Source organism: Phascolarctos cinereus, unplaced genomic scaffold, assembly GCF_003287225.1.
Source record: "Phascolarctos cinereus isolate Bilbo 61053 unplaced genomic scaffold, phaCin_HiC Scaffold_7;HRSCAF=346, whole genome shotgun sequence".
In the NCBI taxonomy this organism is placed as follows: domain Eukaryota; kingdom Metazoa; phylum Chordata; class Mammalia; order Diprotodontia; family Phascolarctidae; genus Phascolarctos; species Phascolarctos cinereus.
Genome location: NW_027556180.1, coordinates 44,736,860 through 44,758,582, shown reverse-complemented (window position 1 = coordinate 44,758,582; position 21,723 = coordinate 44,736,860). Strand labels below are relative to the sequence as shown.

The 21,723-nt window shown below is 39.0% G+C and overlaps 2 protein-coding genes across 16 annotated transcripts in view; one reads left to right on the top strand and one right to left on the bottom strand.

The window, feature by feature from the left end:
- MED12L (mediator complex subunit 12L) overlaps nucleotides 1–21,723 on the top strand; it is a 424,290-nt gene that overhangs the window by 167,059 nt on the left and 235,508 nt on the right. The window lies entirely within an intron of this gene.
- Nucleotides 1,705–21,723, bottom strand: part of P2RY14 (purinergic receptor P2Y14) — a 53,938-nt gene continuing 33,919 nt past the window's right edge. For 3 of the 6 annotated variants that reach the window (XM_020980864.2, XM_078147188.1, XM_078147189.1), the window contains exon 2: nucleotides 1,705–5,510. In XM_020980864.2, coding sequence (XP_020836523.1) covers nucleotides 4,466–5,510 — 1,045 coding nt within the window. In that variant the 3' untranslated portion in view covers nucleotides 1,705–4,465. Of the gene's footprint in view, nucleotides 5,511–5,619; nucleotides 5,649–9,811; nucleotides 9,903–21,723 lie in introns of all 6 variants that reach the window. The other 3 variants (XM_020980865.2, XM_020980866.2, XM_078147187.1) reach the window with 2 other exon arrangements.

The window sequence follows — 21,723 nt, the reverse complement described above, 5'->3', positions numbered from 1 at the left end:
GGAGAAATGAATTTTTGGTGATGAGTAATGTTACAAAGTCCTTGTAGAATTAAGTGGGTTATTGATGGGTGGGTAAAGGCTATAAAAACTTTTATTAGCATTGACGTGTATTTAGTGTCTTTGTCACAAATATGAATAATTTTAAGTGGCTGATTCCTTTGCCACTGTTTTTCTCTCTTTACAACAGAATGGAAGGATGATCCTTTGAGGGGGGCAGGAGAGGAAAAGGAGCATTCCTTGGGCAGCCAATGTAATCTTTCATGAATTTTGCCTTCTTGGGTATTTTATGTGATGTAGAAAGCAAAATGTTGTAAGGAAAAATAAACACATTACTTCTTAGGAGATAATAACCCATGATATGTACAAGCAAATACTTATTATTTACAATGATGAGGTGGCCAGTATTGCTCTAGCATTGCTTGCTTGACAAATTCTTATCATTATTGTATGAGCATTCTTTTATTTAAATGGTTGATAGTTTCAGGAGCAAGTGTTCAGTCCTTTAGAGGCAGGGAGATGGTGAAAGCTTTCTTCCCAAGATAATGGGATGCCTGTCAAGTCCTGTGACTCCCCAGGTCTTAAATTCCCAAACCACACTCTTCTCTTATATTTAACCCATTTCTCCCAAAATTACATTTGTTCCACTGTCTATTATTGGAAATTCAGATTTCCTTTCCTCTTTGCCCCTAAGCAGTTCCTTTTTGTTAGATCCTGTGGAAGGCCAAAATACTTTCTTCCTAATGTTGCTAGAAAATAACAGCTGTAGCTTTCAGATGCGTTTTTCTGTTGAGGTAGTCATAGAATCACAGTGTCTTAGTGTAGGAAGTGTCCTTAAGCTTGATGCACCTGTGCCTTCAAGACTATTGTGTGTCCAGAACTGAATGTCATATTCCAAATGGGATCTCAGCGCAGTGGGAATCAACCTAGATCCCTCTGTCTCTCTTATCCATTTAAAAATAAATCATTTTTTATTAATATCTTCTGGTTTTCCATCCTCTCAGTTTCTTCCTTTATCCCTCCCTCTGTCATCTCATAAGAGCCAGCCCTTAGGACCAAAGAGTGGGAGGGGGAGCCCCACAGGTGGGAAACATTGCATATAATATCAGAATTTTTTTCCTGATTTGATTAGTTTTGCTGATCCGCCTCCCCATTTTCCTTTAATTCCATCACTGGGTTATAACAGTTATCTCTTTCCACACTATCTTATCAGAGAAGAGCATGGTCTAATATTTGGTTGCCCTTAGATGAAAGCCACATGGACATGAGTTTCCTAAATGTTTTGTAGGTTGCTTTGTATGTCATTATGTAGATACTTACTGAGCTCTGCTGCAAAGAATTGATCAACAGAGCATTGCCCTAGTTATAAAGTCCGTATTTACTTCCAAACCCATGGTTCATGAGAGCAAAGATCTGGAGGTTGAAGAGACCCCAGAAACCATCTAGACCAAGTCTTTACATTTTAAAGATGGGGGGTTCTGTGTCCCGAGGTGACCAATTGACTTGTCCAAAGCCATCCTGGTAGTTAAAGGTTAGGATGAGATTTGAACCAAATTCTCTTACTCTAGAGCTCCTACTGTCCTCTTGTTCCCCATGTTACCCCCCAATCTCAGCAGTTATTTAGACTACCAGAAGTTTGACCCTGTAAAAAGGAAAATTCTTTGTTTGGACTTCTGTTCTGATTAACAAGGTAACACTCAAAAGAAAGAGAATTGAAAGGAGTTTATTAAAAGGACACCAAGGTAACAGTTCATTGATGGGCTGATCACTAGAGATCAGCAAGGAATTCAGGATGGAGCCAGTTTTTATTGATAACGTTCATAATGAGATAAAGACAAATCAAAGGGGTCCAAGTCAGCAAATGGGGATGGATCATTGCATCTCAGCTCCTCCCCAAGGTAGCAGGTATGTGACAGTTAACTGGTAGGGGTATGTGCTGAAAAGCTGCAGACTAGATGATGCCTCCTCCAACACTGCAAATATACAGGACTGGGAATAGTGGGTCACTGAATCAGCATAACTTTCAGGAATGCAATTTAGGCTTTTTAAAGTGAGCTGTGAGATTTGGGGAAATTTTTGTTATTTTGTTAAGATTTCCCCCTTATTTTTATTTTATTGCATTTTTAAAAACAATTCCTTTAATTCACCAAGTGTGAAAATTTTAGAAGCATTTCCCCTCTTGTCTTTGTACCTTCTCACCCCTTAGAATCCCTAGCTTCCTTCAGTGCAGAGCTCAAGTGAGCTGTCATCTGAGATGAGCCTCATTTAAGGCCAGCCACCATTATTTATAATTGAGATGACAGGGGTTTTGTAGCAGCAGTTTCTGTTTAGACTTTCAATATTAGTAGGGAATGTGGTGGTTTCCTTCTGTGAGCTCTGACTATACTACTCCAGGGGACCCTAATTTACACTTATATATAGTTTTAAGGTTTTCAAAGTGCCAAGTGCATTATGTCATTTGGACTTCTTTGACTATTACTAAGTATGTCCTCTCTCCTCCCATCCAAATGCCTTCATGATGTCTAGATGGAACTACCACCCAAAGAGGGTAGCTAGATAGTGATAGACAGTGGATAGAGTGTCAACTCTGGAGTCAGGAGCACTTGAATTCAAATCTGGCCTCAGATACTTACTAGCTGTGTGACCCTGGGTAAGCCACTTAATCCTGTTTGCCTCAATTACTCATCTGTCAAATGAGCTGAAGAAGTAAAATGGCAAACCACTCAGTATCTTTGCCGAGAAAACCCCAAATGAGGTCAGGAAGAGTCAGATACCACCAAAACAACTCAACAAAGATAATAACTAACCAAAAAGTCTTACTTTTGTGATCTTATTCAAATGAATCTCACCATACCTTGGGCCCTTCAAAACGATATTCTGAACTATTCCTGCCTTGGAGTAGAAGTCACTAGGTCTGGGTCATCCCACAATTGGGAGATGTTACTGGCCTTGTGAATATGTATTAGCTTCTGCTGATTTGGTATCTTTTTCAACAATTGCCACATGCCAGAGTGATAAGAACATTTTGCTAGTTGGACAGTGCCTACCTTCAAGAGCTAGGGAATTCTTTAAGTAATTAATGCCTTGTATCAGGTAGACATTGAATAAATATTTATTACAATTTACATGCCTACTCTGAGATAGGCACTGTGCTAAATGTAAAATGTGAAATGAATGAAGGTACGTAGCAGACAACCTTTACAATTCAGTAAGCAAACAGTAAATATCTATTAAGCACCTACTGTGTACATGGAACTGTTCTAGGTACTGAACCCAGTATGCTTTCAAAGAGCTTACATTCTTTTAGAGTACAAGGAACAGTGTTGGTCTAGCTCCATGTTGCCTTTGTCCTGCTATATCATGAGCAAGATTAGGGCCCTTCATTGAACTAAGAGTGCTTATTAGATTATTACTTGAAAAGCTAGCAGTGATCAAGAGAAGCCAGGCTGTAGAGACATAGAGACCAAACCAAGTGAAAGCTGTCTATTTGCTGCTAGGGGCATCTGTTTGTGAGGGGCAATATGGGCTCTGCCCCAAATGGGGGAAGGATCTTCATGCATCCATGCTTATGTAAACTAAACAGCATAAACCGCTTTCTTGTAAACTTAGGTCAGCTAGCTCACTACTGGGGTGATCTGTTTCACACCTTTCTTTCTTTTAGGTTTATTGTCTTTTCACTAAAATTTGTACTTCTTAATCCTTTTTTCTTTCAAAGTATTCTTTGGGTTGGTTTTGAATGATTCTGTGCTCCATGGTCTATTGAATTGGGTAGATTATTGAATAAAACTCTTTATAAGCCTCCAGCCTTTACCCTTCTGCCAGTTCTCCATTTGAGAGTAGCACAAGGAGTATGCGAGCAAGGTCTATTGAATTGGGTAGATTATTGAATAAAACTCTTTATAAGCCTCCAGCCTTTACCCTTCTGCCAGTTCTCCATTTGAGAGTAGCACAAGGAGTATGCGAGCAATTTAAAATCATTAATATGTTTCTTCTTGTTTTTTTTTAAATACATTAACTGACCAGCTTAGTCATAATGAATATTCTTATCAGTATGCACCTTTCCCACTAGCAGAATACAATCTCCCTGATGTCAGGAATTGTTTTTGTTTTTGCATCCCCAGTGCTTTGCCCAGTTCCTGGCACTAAATGAATGCCTGTTGGCTGAATGAATGAATGAAGGAGAAAACCTTCTAGTTTGTGGGGAATATTCTTAAATCAGACATGCATGCTTTTTTATGAATGAGAGAAAATGTTTCAGTATTATGAGCAAGCTACTGACTAAGCCTTTCTCAGATACTGCTGTAATGCAGAAAGTTCTGCATTTGGAGTCCTTTTGATTGTTGTAAATACCTTGCACAGTAATGCCTGGAGACTGTGTTTATTGGCATAGCTATCACTTATATACTCATCTTGACTGGATGGACAGCACAACATAAAGTGTTGCTCTCTGAAAGCTCCCAGTGGGGAGTCAGAGCGTGTCTGTGCTGTCCAGAATTGCATTGTCCATCATTTCATTGCTTCTCTTGGTTTTGGAATTTTCCAGGCTATCTGGGGCTTTTAATCTGAGGTGGAACTTCCTCCGCAGCGTTTCTCTAAATGGTTGGCAGAGGAAGAAATAAATAATGGGGTCCAGGCACACATTGGCTGCAGATAGGAACAGAGTGAATTCTTTTGTGTAGAGCAGGATTTCTTTGGATTGACAGTCATAATGTCCTTCAGTTTGGCTTCTGGTATAGGGGATTCGGGCAATGTGATAAGGGACAAAGCACACACAAAACACAAACATGATGCAGAATATGTTACGGCTGGACTTTTTCTTGACAGAGATAGAATTCCTTCTCGACCTAAGGTAAGAGCGGTAGATTTTCCTCGTGATGGCAGTGTAACAGATGATCAGAAGAAGGAACACAATCCAGAAGATACCCACGAAAATGTAATTAGAGGCTGTGTGCCACTTGAGTCCCAATTCATTTTTTAGTTCCATGCACTTAACGTTGTCTTCCTCCTTGGCGCTTTGATCGGTCAGAATGATGTTGGGGATGGCCAGGATTAGCATCAGGACCCAGACGAGGAGAGAGAGGATCCTACTGTAGCCAACCGTGTGAACAAACGAAGCCAGAAGGGGCTTGACGATCTTGTAGTACCTGTCAAATCCGATGAGCCCAAAAAACACGATTCCCACGTACATGTTGACGTAGAAGACCACTGCGGACACCTTGCACACAAAGATGCTCAGCTGCCAGGGCCCTATTTTGGAATCACTCAGAATTTTGAATGGGAAAGTTAGACTCATCAAAAAGTCAGCCGCCACGATGTTCTTGAGATAGACGATGTAGCTCTTGCTGTTGGAAACGTAGAAAAAGATCCACGCAGATATCCCATTGAGCAGAATCCCACCCACGAAGACAAAGCAGTAGAGCAGGGGAATGATGTATTGTGTGATTAGAGAATTCAGAGAACATTCCGTGTGGTTGCTGGCAGTTTTGTTGTCCATTTTTTTTTCAGTTAAAATCCTAAAAACAGAAAAGAAACAGTTAAACTAAGGTCTCACATTGGTAGGAAGCAAATTTAGTAGAGGTAATTAGAACAAGCCTCAGAGATCTCACTTGGAAGTTAGATTACCTGTTTTGGATGGATTCAGAAGTACTCTCCTATAAAGACAGAAGACAGTAAGATTGAGGGATTGTACGCCATTAAAGCCATGTGATTTGGAGTGGGTCGCCTAAACTCTTTGAGCAAGTCATTAAACTGCATTTGAAAGATGTGATGGTTGGCCTAGATATTCCCCTGCCTCTAAAAATCTATGACTCTAAGATTCAGGATAAGGAGTGTTGGAAGGAGTTGAGTACCTTGGATGTAAAAATGAGAAGAGGAAAGTTTCCCTAAAACATTGAATAGTGTCATGGTTGAAATTTAAGGAAATGGCAAACTAAAGTAGATCTCCAAGCAAGATAACATTTATTAGCAGCCACAGGCTACCTGTCAATAAACGGACCAATGGCTTGCCTCCATTAATGCCAAAGACCCTGAGCAAAAGACAGTTCCCCTCACATAGGCTCTGGGGAGTACCGGACAAAGAACAGAACAGGGTAGATAACATCACGGAGTTAAAGGCAACATGGCTGGTTACTGAACCAAGGCGAAGGGAACAACTACCCCCTTCTTCTCCCATGAGACTAAGAAACGCTCATTGTTTGAGTGCAGAAGTGAGATTGCCCAGACTTTTGGACAGCAAAGCAGACATCCTCAAAGGATAGTTTGGTGATGTAAGTACATTAGGCCCAGCTCCCTTTCTGTTCACACACATTCTTCAAGGTTAGTTAAATTCCTTGAGGCAAGAAAGCTGGATTTTGAAATTTAACCTATTACAGGCCAGCTGAACTCTGAGCTAAGTTCGGAGACAAAGAACTGTGGCTTAAGCTGTTGCTTTGTAGATGAACCAGGCTATGGAATAAATTAGATAACTAAGCATGCATGCCAGTATTTTAAGTTGAAATACAAGTCTCAGTTGCCCTCTTTGCTTAAACCATTTTTTAAAATAGTAAATGCTAGGAAAGGAAGTGAGTGGAAAGGGTCCATTGGAGGCCAAGGTCCCAATGGGTCCTTTCTGAATTAGGATGATGACAATAATAACTAACGTTTCTATAGCACTTACTAAAGGCCAGGGAAGTAGGTGCTATTATTATCCCCATTTTACAGATGAGGAAAATGAACCCAATAGAGGTAAAGTAACTTGTCCAAGATCACTCTGCTAATAAGTATCTGAGGCTGAATTTGAACTCGGTTCTTCCTGACTCTCGGCCCAGCATTCTATGCTGTCCAAGGCTTTACATGTTTTATTTATTATATAGGATCTCTGACAGGCCATGTTTCTGCTCCTTGGCATGATGTGAAAGCATAGAGAGGATTTTCCTCAGGTGAGAATTTCCTGTATCAATTAAATTCCAGTTCCAGGCCCCACTGCCTTCTTCCCTTTTCTGTGTACCTGGCACTGTGATAAGCAATAATGATTACATTGCCTAGAAATAGCAATAATTCCAAATGCCTCCTGAGTTTATTTTTCAATAAATGTGCTCTTTCAAAGCGGTGCTTTGGAAACTGGGACCCATTTGGTGGTTCATCTGAAGTCATCTGGCCTTACTCTAGTACAGGTCTGCATAACCTGTAGCCTGGGGACACACCAAACAATTTCAGGTGGCCTCTGAAAAAATGTAGAGGAAAATGTCTGTTACATGTAGAGGAAATCCTTTGGCCTGCCCAAGCAGCCCACAGGCTGTAAGTGGCCTGTGGGTTACAGGTTGTGCAGGCCTGCTCTAGTCCTTAAGAGCTACCACAAGGCTATACATCATTTTGGAAATAGAAAAACAAACAGTCCAATAATAAGGAAGTACGTGCAATTGTAAGAATGTTACATTTAATTTAAGGTAATTGCTTTGTGGTTTTTATATAATAGAATGAATTATACCTCACTTATTTGGGAATGATTTGGCAGTGTTCCCTATAATTGAGGTTGCCAGATAAAAAACCAGGAAGGAAGCAAAGTAGTGAGTAGTGAAAATTGATGCCGCAAAGTTACCACATGCTAAAGGTTGGGTACTTTGCTCACAGGTGAATCCCCGTCTCTACATGTTTTTTGTTGTTGCTTTTTTAGTTTTTTGTTTGTTTGTTTGTTTGTTTGTTTGTTTGTTTGTTTGTTTTAGTGAGACAGTTGGGGTTAAGTGACTTGCCCAGAGTCACACAGCTAGTAAGTATTTATTATATGTCTGAGGCTGGATTTGTACTTAGGTCCTCCTGACTCCAGGGCCAGTGCTCTATCCACTGCACCACCTAGCTGCCCCTCTACGTACTTTTTAAAGAAAGAAATACTGAGATTAACAAATTGGTAATCTTCAATTACCAGAGATTTAAATTAGATGGAAGCCCTCATACCCTAACGTGACAGAGAAATTCAATTCATTGAACATTTATTTATTCAGCACCTTCTAGTGAAGTGCTGATAGGGGTATCTAGGTGGTAAAGTAGACAGAGAGCTGTGGTCCTGAAGTCCAGAATTACCTGAGTTCAGATCTGGCTTTATATACTTCCTAGCTATGTGACCCCAGGCAAGTCACTTCACCCTGTTTGCCTCAGTTTCCTCATCTGTAAAATGAGCTGGAGAAAGAAATGGCAAACCACTCTAGTATCTTTGCCACAAAAACCCCAAATGGGGTCATGAAGAGTCAGACTTGACAGAAAAGGACTGAACAACAAAAAATGTATGTACCTTCCAAGATTATTGTGAGGATAAAAAGAGATGCTTTTTATAGAGTGCTTTGCAGAACCTTAAAGAACTATGTAAATGCTAGCTGTTGTTATTATTATGACTCTGCTTATCTGGAGAATTTATTGCTCTATTATACTTTGTTTAGTGTTTAAAAACAGCTTTCCTGAAGAATCTTTTTTACTTAAGGGGCATAGGGATATAAGGTCTTACACATTTATTGCTAAACCTTAGTACAGTGCTAAACCTTAGATATGGCAATGTGGTCAGGGGTTTGGGGTTAAGGAAACAACCTGTGATTTCATTGATAGAGGGAACTCTCGGATGGGGAGACTCCATCTACAATGCAGGTCATCTCTTTCTCAGCAATGTAGAGTCTCAGGGGGTGAGCCTACATCCTAGTAATATCCTCCTAAACCCTGCTTTATGGACAATGTGTAAACAGACTTGTCAGACAACAGTGGCATCTTTGGGCTTTCCTTTGGTTCGCTTTTTGGAAAGCTAAACCACAAGTATAGAAAATGTGTACTAGAGAAAACTAGCTTGATCTCGATGGTAAGTCCATTGCTTCTGGGATGCAAGTTAAAATCTTTTACTTTTTTCAGGTGAATGAAATTTCAAATTTCACTTCAGTTTTTTTCTTCTTTTGTAGCTTCTACTTGATAAGGGGCTATAGGAGACACTACACTCAAGGAAGTTTCTCTTTTCATCAATAGTGGTGGTTCTCTTCAACTAGTCTGTTCAGGACTACCCATCATGCAAAGCAGTGTGGTGCTGTGGAAAGGATAACAGGCATGGGAGTAAGGGTGGCATGAAAAATGAGGCTCTGGTTTTAAGAGTCAAGATACCCGAATTCAGCTGTGTCCTCTCACTTAATAGCTGTGTGACTCTGAGCAAGTTACGTCACCTCTGTTTGCCCCACTTTTCTCATCTGTAAAATGGGACTAGCAATAGCACCTATTTTATAGGGTTACTGTATCGAAGAAGACAACATATTTGAAGTGCTTTGGAAACTTTAAAGGGCTACACACATGCTAGCTGACAGTATTAATAATAATGTGGCTATATTATTAATATGTCATATTGTTACCAATATGATAACAATAAATCCTGCATTAGCCATGTAGTAACAGTAGAACTGTGGGCAAGGCTTTTCACCTCTCAATTTTATCTGGATGATAGGAGTGATAATACTTAGCTTAGCTTAGCACATAGCAGGTTGTTAAATGTTTATTAACTGATTGTACTAGGCTGAGAAAAATGCTTTACAAACTTAAATGAACAACATAAATTTGTATGGTGGTTGTTATCCCACCATAGAATTATAGAACTGGAGGGGATCAATAGAGGTCATGTTAGTCTAATCTCTTTATTAATAAAGAAGTTGAGGCTGAGAAAGGTAAAAGGACTTTGCCCGTAATCACGCACATGACAAGTAGGTCTTTTAAGTCTCAATCCAGTGTTATTTTCACTATACCATGTCATTGGCTATTTGGAAATGCCTTGTTTTTCCAGTTGTGTGCAAAGCTATTGAAATAACTTTAATTTTCTTACTTTCCTTCCACCTTGGCTAGTGTGAGATGACCTTCGTTAGAATATCCCAGCCTTATGACTCCTTTCCATTTTGAAGCTTTCTTTAAGAACCCTGCGTATGAAGAGATATATGTATTAAATTACATGAGAATCAAGTAATTTGGGGTAAAATATGCATATGATGATCAGATGGCTGCCATGTTTCCATGTGCTCCTTTATCCAAACTTCTTTTGCTGTTAATGCTGGGTAGATTCACTATGACTGTACTTAATACTGTCTTTAATGCTCTTGTGGGTTAATTTTTGGTAGCTTCTCAGTCACTTATTTGACCTCTTGATGGCTATTAGTGTATTGGTCTCTTTAGAATGTATGTATGTATGTATGTATGTTTCTCTGGGTCTCAGAATTCTGGAAAGAGAGTAAGTGGTTTGGCTTGCATGACCTTTGTCAGACTAATGCTCTATGATTTGGGTGGGATTTTTGTTGTGGACTCTTTAAGTTTTCAAATTAAGTCATTGAGTTACTTTTCTTTCTTGCATATTATTTTAATAATAAATCCTGGTATGATTTGGTCAGTTAAATCTGATGTGTATTTTTCCTGAAAAAATACTATAGAATAGCATAAGTTTGGCAGTTAAATTCCAGGTTCAGTTGTTAGTTGATGGCTAATCCAGGACTAGATGATGTCTGAAAGACTACCCAGTGCCTCTCCACGGGCTAAGTTTGACTCCATGGTGTGATAAGGATAATTCATCCCCAGAGTTGGAAAAAAAAATCCATGAGTTGTGTCTTAGACATGGTCATTGCTGGGTGTCAGAATGCATCTTTTCCCAAATATGTAGTATATATTTCTAGGTGATGTATTTGCCTATTTAGGAGTGTTGCAAAGTGCTGTGTTAAGAAGTAAAAATAGTATAGAAGATGTCTCTCTGGCAGGGGGAAGGGAAAAAAGAACTGAGAGGAATTTTGGCAATATTTTAAAAAATCAAAATGTTATTAATAAATTTATAACAAATTTTACAAAAAGAATGAAAAATGTGTTTTCTGCATATTAAACGAATTCCTTGATCTCACAAATTAAACTCTGAATTCATGGTGTTGTCTGGATCTAATATATGTACTATCCTTGTCCAGACTTGAGGCAATCTTGTATATTCCAATTCTAAAATGAGAGACCAGGCACTTTTATTTTCTCAGGTTTTATTTCTTCCAGAATGTGTTAGAGTGTGTGTTGTCTTCTCCTCTCCCCCTACCCAATAGTCTGCTGGGCCCTTGGCATTTTGACTCTGCTTCCCTAAACATAATTCAGACACCTGACTTTAAGAACTAACTGCAACCCCATTCTTAATTTCCTTTGGCTGTTGTTGAGTCGTTTCAGTCACGTCAGACTCTGTCTAACCCCATTTGGGGTTTTCTTGGCAAAGACACTGCAGTCGTTCGCCATTGACTTCTCCAGCTTATTTTATAGATGAGGAAACAGGCAAAGAAGGTGAAGTGACTCACCTGGGGTCACACAGCTTGTAAGTGTCTGAGGCCAGGTTTGAATTCAGGTCTTCCTAACTGCAGGGGTGGCGCTCTATCAAGTGCAACACCAAGCTGCCCAGTCTCCTGATGTCACTGGTCTTTTGGGAGAACTTAGGACAAACAACAATGGGTAGACTGCTGAACCTGTAATCCGCTCAAATACAATCTCAGACCCAGTGCTCTATCCACTTTGCCACCTACCTGCCCTGCCTTAATTTCCTACATAAGCCTTTAATCAGAACTAGTAACAAAGAGTAAGCTTAATGATGATGAGAAGGCACTGTCATAGCTTCTCCTTACAAGTAGCTGTTCTAAGAATTCATATAAAGAGGGGTTGGAAAGTTGACACCGATGGAACCTACCTTTGGGCTTGTCAGCCTTTTAATGGAAACCCATGGAAACCCTTGTGGTAAGTCAGGCCTGGTTCTTGCTCTAAAGGAGTTCATGGGCTAATGGGGAAACAATGTGGAGGTGATCGGCTCGGGGGAGGCACCAGCATTAAGGGGGACCAGGAAGTGTTGACGAAGCTCAGACTTGAAGGAAGCCACAGAGGGCAGGAGATGAAGATGAAGGAAGACAAGATTCTGTGCATTGAAGGGATAGCCAGGGAAAATGCAAGGAGTTAGGAGATAGAGTTGTCTTATTAGAGGGACTGGAAGGAGGTTACTAGATCACTCTGTGTGTGTGTGTGTGTGTGTGTGTGTGTGTGTGTGTGTGTGTGTGTGTGTGTGTGAGAGAGAGAGAGAGAGAGAGAGAGAGAGAGAGAGAGAGAGAGAGAGAGAGAGAGAGAGTGTTAGAAGCAGAGAGGAAAGGGCAAGAGAGGGGAGAGAGAGGGTTAGACCTGGCCTTTTGAGGAAGCTTAATTTGACCACTGAGTGGAGGATGAACTGTAGTAAGGAGAGACTTGAGGATGGCAATAGTCCAGGGGTGGTAAGAGGTGAGTGCCTACCCCAGCATGGTGATAGTGTCAGAGGACAGAAGGGGGCCTATGCAAGAGACGTTTTGAATGTAGAAAATACATGACTCGGCCAAAAACAAAAAACAAAAAAACTTGGCTATGGGGCATGAGCATGAAGATGTCACCTACATTTCGAGTCATTTTGAGACTGGGCGGATGGTCATGCCCTTGAGAGTAACAGGAAAACTAGGAAGAGGGGAGTTTTTTGGGGAAAGAAATTCAGTTTTAGATGTGTTGAGTTTTAAGTGTCTATGGGTGTGAATTCTTAGGTAGACAGTGTGGGTTTTCCCTGTCATACAGATGAGGAAACATAATTTTGAAGAATTAAAGAGATTTGCAGATAGTCGTACAGTGAGTGTCAAGGAAGTAAAAGATCCTTGACCATGATCTGGGGTGACTCAGTCTTCATCAGCCTTACACCTGAAGTTGTTGGTTTGCTGTCTACCCCACCCCCTCCAACAGGAATGATGGTTTTATACTGACTCATTCATCTATCAGGTGGCTCCTCCTACTCTACTTGTCAGACAGTTTTCACAGTGATAGCACCAGAAAACAACTGAGAATACCTTATCTTTCCCCCTAAACCCTCACCCTCTCCTAACTTCTCTATTACTGTCAAAGACAACACCATTTTCCTGGTCCCTTAGGCTCCCATCCTCACAGTCTTCCTTGACTCCACACTGTCTCTCACATCCAAGCTGTTGCCAGTGCCTGTCAATTTAACCTTTACACTGTCCCTTCTGCCTTTTGACACTGCCTCCATCCTGGTGCAGGTCCTCATCACCTCATACCTGGATTATTGCAATAACTGCTAATTGATCTGCTTGCCTCAAGTCTCTCCCCACCCCAATCCATTTTCAATTCACCCATTAAAGTAATTTTCCTAAAGCACAGGTCCAACCATCTCATCCCCCCTGCTAAACAAACTCTAGTTGCTTCCCATTGTCTCGAAGAGCAGATACTAAATCCTCTCTTTGTTATTTCAAGCCCTTTACAACCTAGCCCCCTCCAACCTTCCTAGTCTTCTTACACCTTACCTCCCAAAAGGTCCTCTGACCTTCTGGCTGTTCCACAAAGAAGATACTCCATCTCTCAGCTCTGGGAGTTTTCTTTGGCTCTCCCCCCTCATTTCCTTCTGCTGACTTCCCTGGATGCTCAAAGCCTTTCCCAACCCCTTTTAATTCCAGTGTCTTCCCTCTGTTAATTAATATCTATTCTATAGGTAGCTTTTTTGCATGTATTTATTTGTGATGTTGTCTCCCCCATTAGATCGTAAGCTCCTTGAAGGGGGAGGGACTATCTTTTGCCTCTTTTTGTATCCCCAGCACTTAGCACAGTGCCTTCCACGAAGTAGGTGCTTAATAGATATTTATTGACTTACTGACTGTCAGTGGCCTAGAGAAACAGTGTGGTATAGTGGAAGGAGTTCAGGAAGTGGAGTGAGAGAACCTGGGTTGAAATATGGGCTATCAGATTCCACCTCAGGCATCTGTTACACCAGTGACCCTGGACTTACTGCTTACCTTTTCTCTCAACCTCAGTTTCCTCATCTATAAAATGTGAGGATTGGAGCAAATGTTCTAGAAGATCTCTTCCAACTCTTAATCTAACTGTAATAATCTCTATAATCACTTTCATAATCAAACCTTGACCTGCATTATTAATGAAGTGAATTATGGTAACCATTCACTGTGAATGGAATATGAATAAGGGAAGGGGAAAGAACACTTGTTAAGTGCTGCTATATGCCAGGCTCTTTGCTAAGCATTTCACAAATATTATCCCATTTAATCCTCACAAAAACCCTGCAAGATAGGTGCTATTATTATCCCCACTTTACAGTTGAGGAAACTGAAGCAGACAGATGTTAAGAAACCTGCTCAGGGTCACACAGCTAGTGAGTATCTAAGGTCAGATATAGACTCAGGTCTTCTTGATTCTAGATCCAGTCTCTATCTACTGCATCACCTAGCTCTATTGTAAGGGCATGTTTTTATATTCTACAGGAAGAAATAATTTGGTTTTCTTCCCTCAGGAATGGAAATAAAGGCTCCTTAGAGAACCCCACCCATCCTGACAGAGGATCGGGATGTCTTGATACTTCGCTTCTAAATCTCTTGGTTGATATTCAGTTCTGAATTCCCAGGTCTTCATCACCCTCAGCTGAAAGGTGACAGCACTTTCTGCTTGGTGAGCACCGAACACAGAAATCTACTATAGAGGACACTGGGAAGGTTTCTAAAATGGGCATGACCGCCATCAGTGTCACGATGCTGTATTGTTAGCCTTGTCAGGGCTGGTGGGGACCGATAGAGCCAGAATGATGATGACAATAAAGACTAAAGACCAGAACCTCAAATTAGAAAAAGACAAATAACTAGAAGAGAAAAAGAATAGGAAACTGCATGGGAACAGAGAAAAACAGTTAGATTCATCTATTCATGACGTCCAAGTTCTGCTGTGGTTTTAGAAAAAGTAGATATTTGGGGGATTTGGGAGATAAAAAATTTTCCCATGTGTTGTTGACCTTGTTTTTTCTCTGTGTTTTTTTTCCATTTTTTTAATAAAAATTTCAGGCAGATTCCCAAAATGATAAATCGTCAAAGTATATGAATAGGCAGTTTTAGAAAAGAAAGAAAGAGAAGGAAAGAGAGGAGAAAAAAGAAGAGAAATCAAGCAGTTTACCACCATATAAAAAATGTTCCAAATAACTAGGGAAGTACAAATTAAAGGAACTCTGAGGTTGCATCTCACACCCATCTAATTGACAGAGGTGAAAGCAAGGAAAGTGACAAGTGACAAATGTTGGTGGAGCTATGGGAAAACAGACCCATTAACTTAGTTCTACTGCTGGTGGAATTGTGAATCGTTCTAGCCATTTAGAACTAAACACACTCAAAAAAAAAAGTGACTAAACTGTGCATACTCTTTAACTCAGTGGGCCTCCTGATAGGACTATACCCCACCCAAAGAGATCAAAGAAAGAGGAAATCATAGGTATGAAAATATTTATAGCAGCTGTTTTTGTGGTGGGAAAGAATTGGCAAACAAGGGGATGGCCATTGATTAAGGAATTGGTGAATTCAGTCATGGTAGTTGAATGTAATATGTTATTATGCCATAAGAAATGATGAAAGAGACAGTTTCAGAGAAACTTGGGAAGACTTGCATGAACTGTTGCAGAATGAAGTTAGCAGAGCCAGGGGGACAGTTTGTACAATAAAACAGTAAAAACAAACAACTTAAGAAGAAACATGATTCTACAAGATTGATTAGTGTGAATGGACTCAGGGTGCAGGCTAGATATAGATTTTCGAGATGCCCAATGTGGGAATTTGTTTTGTTTTGTTCTGCATATTTGTTTTTTAAAAAAGCACAAGTTTTTTTTCTTCTTTTTGTTTATTTAGTGGGTAAAGGGAGAAGAGAGAGGGTCAGAAAAATTGATGCTTATTGATAAAAAAGAAACGTCAAGAAAAATTTAGGTGAGGCAGCTAGGTGGTGGAGTTGGTAAGAGAGTTGGGCTTGCAGTCAGGAAGATCTGAGTTCAGATCTGGCCTCAGATACTTACTAGATGTGTGACCCTGGGCTAGTCATTTAACTTCTCTCATCCTCAGTTTTCTCAGCTATAAAATGGGGCTAATAATTTACCTATCCCCTAGGGTACTCATGAGGATCAAATGAAATCTATGCTTTGCTTTATGAATGCTGGTTTTTAGTATTAACCAACATCCTCAGCCAGTTTGTTCATCCTGGAAAATGTTTTTATAGAGTTGGATTATTTTTTTTTACAAGTTCCTTACATAAAATCAGTTTTATAATAAGCTTAAAAAACAGCAGGGTTGGGTCTGGGCTTTCTATTTTGGGAGTGATTACAAACATCGTGACGAGTAAGAGCTGTGGGCTGCATATTTCCTGAATCTGTAATCGTGTTTCCTTTTGGTCTATTAATTGTTGATATCTCAGCATGATTCTGCTTGACAACAGAGGGAACCCTTTAGGAAACTGGCAGGGTGTCTTGTAAAGGTATGCTATGTAATCTTAGGAAAACATCCCAATGTAGCTTGTCTTTGGGGATTGGTTGAATGATGGGTACTTCTGAAACTATAATTTCTTAGAGCTCTTCTCTTTTCCTTCAGAAATATCTCACAAAGAAAGGCTTTGAAGATACAACGAGTGATATTTTGTGTTTATATCAACTTCCCGATCACTACTTAAACTGTGTTTCTCCAAATCCAATCCTTGTGCTCTTGTGTTTAATGAAAATTGTAGAAACTGGGGGTGGAGCCAAGATGGTGGAGAGAAGCCAGGAAGTTTCCTGAGTTCTCCCCAGTTTTCCTCAGAAACAACATTAAATCAAACCTCTAAACATATTTAAGTGATAGGACCCACAAAAAGATGGAGTGAAACAATTTTCCAGCTTAAGATAATGTAGAAGGACTTAAAGAAAGGATTGTCTCACTGGGGTAAAAGGGGAGCACAACTCAGCACAAATGGTGTCTAGGCAAGCCAGTGGGGAGTTCTTAGCCACTGTACAAGCCAGCAGTGAGGCCCCCAGCCCTAATACAGAAGGCAAACTGCCAGCCCCAGAACTCTAGCATAACAGGAGTGACTAGGCTAGGCTACCCCAGCACAGTGGGCAAACCATGAGCCCCGGAGGCCTTGAGTGTAGAAAGCCAGTGACAGGTCCCTGGCCTCCAGCACAAGAAGTTTGGGATAGTGCCCCCCGGTGTCCCAGGAGCAGAGCTCAACTTTAAAAGTCATGACATAGGCTTTAAAAATGAACAACAACAACAACAAAAAACAAACTAGAAAAGAGCCCTGACTGTAGGAAGCTACTATGGCAACAAGGAAGATCAAAACACAAATTCAGAAGAGGACAACAATGTCAAAATGCCTACGTGTGAAACCTCGAAGAATATGAATTGGTCTCAAGCCCAAAAAGCCTTCCTGGAAGAGCTGAAAAAGGATTTAAAAAATCAAATAAGAGAAGGAGAAGAAAAATCAGGAAAAGAAATGAGAGTTATGCAAGAGAGAGTCAACAGTTTGGAAAAGGAAGGACAAAAATTGGCTAAAGAAAACAATTCCTTAAAAAATACCATTGACCAAATGGGAAAAAAAAATCCACTGAATAAAACAACTCCTTAAAAAGCAGAATTGGTCAAATGGAAAAGGAAGTACAAAAGTTAACTGAAGATAATGATTCCTTAAAAATTAGAATTGGGCAAGTGAAAGTTAATGACTCTGTGAGACAAACAAAATCAAAAGAATGAAAAAAAATAGAAGAAAATGTAAAATACCTCATTGGAAAAACAACTGACCTGGAAAATAGATCTAGGAGAGATATTCTAAGAATTATTGGACTACCTGAAAGCCATGATCAAGAAAAGAGCCTGGACAGCATCTTTCAAGAAATTATCAAGGAAAACTGCCCTGATATCCTAGAATCAGAAGGTAAAATAGTCATTGAAAGAATTCACCAATCACCTCTTGAAAGAGATCTCAAATTGAAAATTCCCAGCAATATTGTACCCATATTCCAGAACTATCAGGACAAGGAGAAAATACTGCAAGCAGTCAGATAAAAACAGTTCAGATATCGAAGAGCCACAGTCAGAATTACACAGGATTTAGCCATTTCTACATTAAAGGAACTGAGGGTTTGGAATATTATATTCTGGAAGGCAAAAGGAGCTTGCATTAGAAGCAAGAATCAATGACCCAGCAAAATTGAGCATAATGTTTCAGGGGAAAAGATGGACATTCAGTAAAATAGTGGACTTTCAAGTTTTCCTGATGAAAAGACCAGAACTGAACAGAAAAATCTTCAAATACAAGACTCATGAGAAACATGAAAAGGTAAACAGGAAAGAAAAAAACTATTAATCAGTAAGGTCAAACTGTTTACATCCTTACACAGGTAGATGATACTTGTAACTCTTGAGAAAGTATATTTCTATTAGGGCAGTTAGAAGGAGTATAGAGGTGTGAGTGTAACTTGTCTTTGATATGATGATATAAAAGAATTAAAGGTAAAAAAAGGATTGTACTGGGACAAGAGGAAAGGGGGAGGCAGAATAGGGTAAATTACATCACATGAAGAGGTACAAAAGATCTATTAAAGTAGAGGGAAAGAAGGGAGAAGGGTGAGCATTGTTTGAGCCTTTCTCTTATCACATCTGGCTCAAAGGGGGAATAACATCCACAATCATTTGGATATAGGAATTTATCTTACCTATAGGGAAGTGGGAGGGGAAAGGATAAAGAATAGGGAGGCTGATAGAAGGGAACACAGAAGGGAAGGCAGAAGTTGGAGGGGAAAGGGGAAAGAAGAGGGCTGAAAGAAGGGAAGACAGATTGAAGGAGGTGGTGGTCAGAAGCAAAACACTGGTGAGGAGGGACAGGGTGAAAGGAAAGAGTAAAGTATAAATGGGAGGAAAATAGGATGGAGGATAATACACAGTAACCATAACTGTGAATGTGAATAGGATGAACTCTCCCATAAAACGGAAATGGATGGCAGAAGGGATTAAAAACCAGAATGCTACAATGTTGTTTACAAGAAAGACACAGAGAAGCAGAGGGATACACGTAGAGTAAAGGTAAAAGGCTGGAGCAGGATATGTTATGCTTCAGCTGAACTAAAAAAAAAAAAGCAGGGGTAGCAATTCTGATTTCAGTGAAAGCAAAGGCAAAAATAGATGTAATTAAAACAGATATGGAAGGAAACTACATCTTGCTAAAAATTACCATAGACAATGAAGTAATATCTGTACTAAACACATATGCACCAAGTGGCATAGCATCCAGATTATTAGAGGTAAAGTTAAGTGAATTACAGGAAGTAGACAGAAAAACTATACTAGTAAGGGACCTCAACCTCCCCATCTTAGAACTAGATAAATCTAACCACAAAATAAGAAAGAAGTTAAGGAGGTCAATAGAATTTTTGAAGAGTTGGATATGATAGAGCTCTGGAGAAAATTGAGTGGGGATAGAAAGGAATATACCTTTTTTCAGTAGTACATAGCACCTACAACAAAAATAATTGACCATGTATTAGGGCATAAAAACATCACAATCAATTCAGAAAGGCAGAAATAGCAAATGCATCCTTTTTAGATTATGATGTAAAAATTATGTGTTATAAAAGGCCATGGAAAGATAGACTAAAAATTAATTGGACTAAATAATCTAATCTTGAAGAATGAATGGGTTAAGTAGCAAAAAATCATAGAAACAATAATTTCCTCAAAAAGGATGACAACAATGAGACAACATACCAAAACTTATGGGATGCAGCCAAAGCAGTTCTTAGGGTAAATTTTATATCTTCAAAAACTTAGATGAATAAAATAAAGAGCAAATCAGTGAACTGGACATGCAGCTAAAAAAGCTAGAAAAAGAACAAATTAAAAATCCTCAATTAAATATCAAATTAGAAATTCTGGAATTCAAAGGAGAGATTAATAAAATTGAAAGTGAGAAAACTATTGAACTAATAAATAAAACTAAGTGCTGGTTTTATGGGGGAAAAAAGAAACTAATAAAATAGATAAACCTTTGGTTAATTTGATGAAAAAAAGAAAGAAAACCAAATTATCAGTATAAAAAATGGAAAGAGTGAATTCATCACCAATGAAGAGGAAATTAAAACAATAATTTGGAGGTATTTTGCCCAACTGTGTGCCAGTAGTGACACTCTAACTGAAATGGATGAATATTTACCAAAAAAAAATATGAATTTCCCAGATTAACAGAAGAGAAAATGAAATAAATAACCCTATTTTAGAAAGGGAAGTTGAACTGCCTAAGAAAAAAGCTCCAGGGCCAGATGGATTTACAAGTGTTTAAAGAACAGTTGATTCCAATAATATATAAACTGTTTGGAAAAATAGGTGGAGTCCTACTAAATTCCTTTTGTGTCACAAATATGGTGCTGATACCTAAACCAAGAAGAATCTAAACAGAGAAAGAAAAGTATAGACCAATTCCCCTAATGAATACTGATGCAAAAAATTTAAATAAAATACCAGCAAAGAGGTTATAGCAATTTATCACCAGGATGATACACTATGACCAGGTGAGATTTATATCAACAATGCAGAACTGGTTTAGTATTAGCATAATTGACCATATCAATAACAAAACTAACAGAAATCATAAGATTATCTCAATAGATGTAGAAAAAGCTTTTGACAAAATACAACACCCATTCCTATTTAAAACACTAGAGAGCATAGGAATAAATGGGAGTTTTCCTTAAAATGATAAGTAGGATCTATCTAAAACCGTCAGCAAGCATTGTATGTAATAGGGATAAGCTATAAGCTTTCTCAGTAAGATCAGGGGTGAAATAAAAATGCTTATTATCACCACTGTTATTCAATATAGTGCTAGAAATTTTAGCTTTAGGAATAAGAGAAGAAAAAGAAATTGAAGGAATTAGAATAGCCAAGGAGGAAACAAAAACACTCTTTACAGATGATACCACGGTATACTAAGAGAATCCTAGGGAATCAACTAAAAAACTACTTAAAACAATGAACAACTTTAGCAAAGTTGCAGGATATAAAATAAACTCTCATTTCTATATTACCAACAAAGCCCAGCAGCAAGAGATATAAAGAGAAATTCCATTTAAAATAATTGTAGACAATATAAAATATTTGAGAGTCTACCTGCCAAGATAGGAACTATATGAACACAATTACAAAACACTTTTCACACAAGTAAAGTCACAGCTAAACAATTGGGAAAATGTCAGTTGCTCATGGGTAGGCCAAACTAGTATAATAAAAATGACTATTCTGCCTAAATTAATTTACTTGTTCAGTGCCACACCAATTAAACTGATAAAAATTATTTCACAGAGCTAGAAAAAATAACAGAATTCATCTGGGAGAACAAAAGGTCAAGATTATCAGGGGAACTAATGAAAAAAAAATGTAAAGGAAGGTGGCCTAGCCTTACCAGATCTAAAATTGTTTTATAAAGCAGCAGTCATCAAAACTATTTGGTATTGGCTAAGAAGTAGAGTGGTGGGTAAGTGGAATAGGTTAGGTACACAAGATACACCAGTCAATGATTAGAGTAAGATACTGTTTGATAAACCCAAAGACTGCAGCTTCTGGGATAAGAGCTCACCATTTGACAAAAATTGCTGGGAAAACTGGAAAACAGTATGGCAGAAACGAGGCATAGACCAACATCTTACACCGTGTACCAGGATAAGGTCAAAATAGGTACACGATTTACACATAAAGAATGATACCAGAAGCAAATTAGGAGAGCAAGGAATAGTTTACCTGTCATATCTATGGAGAAGGGAAGAATTTATGACCAAACAAGAGATAGAGAACGTTATGAGATGTAAAATGGATAATTCTAATTACATTAAATTAAACAGTTTTTGCACAAAATAAAACCTAATTCAACCAAGATTAGAAGGAA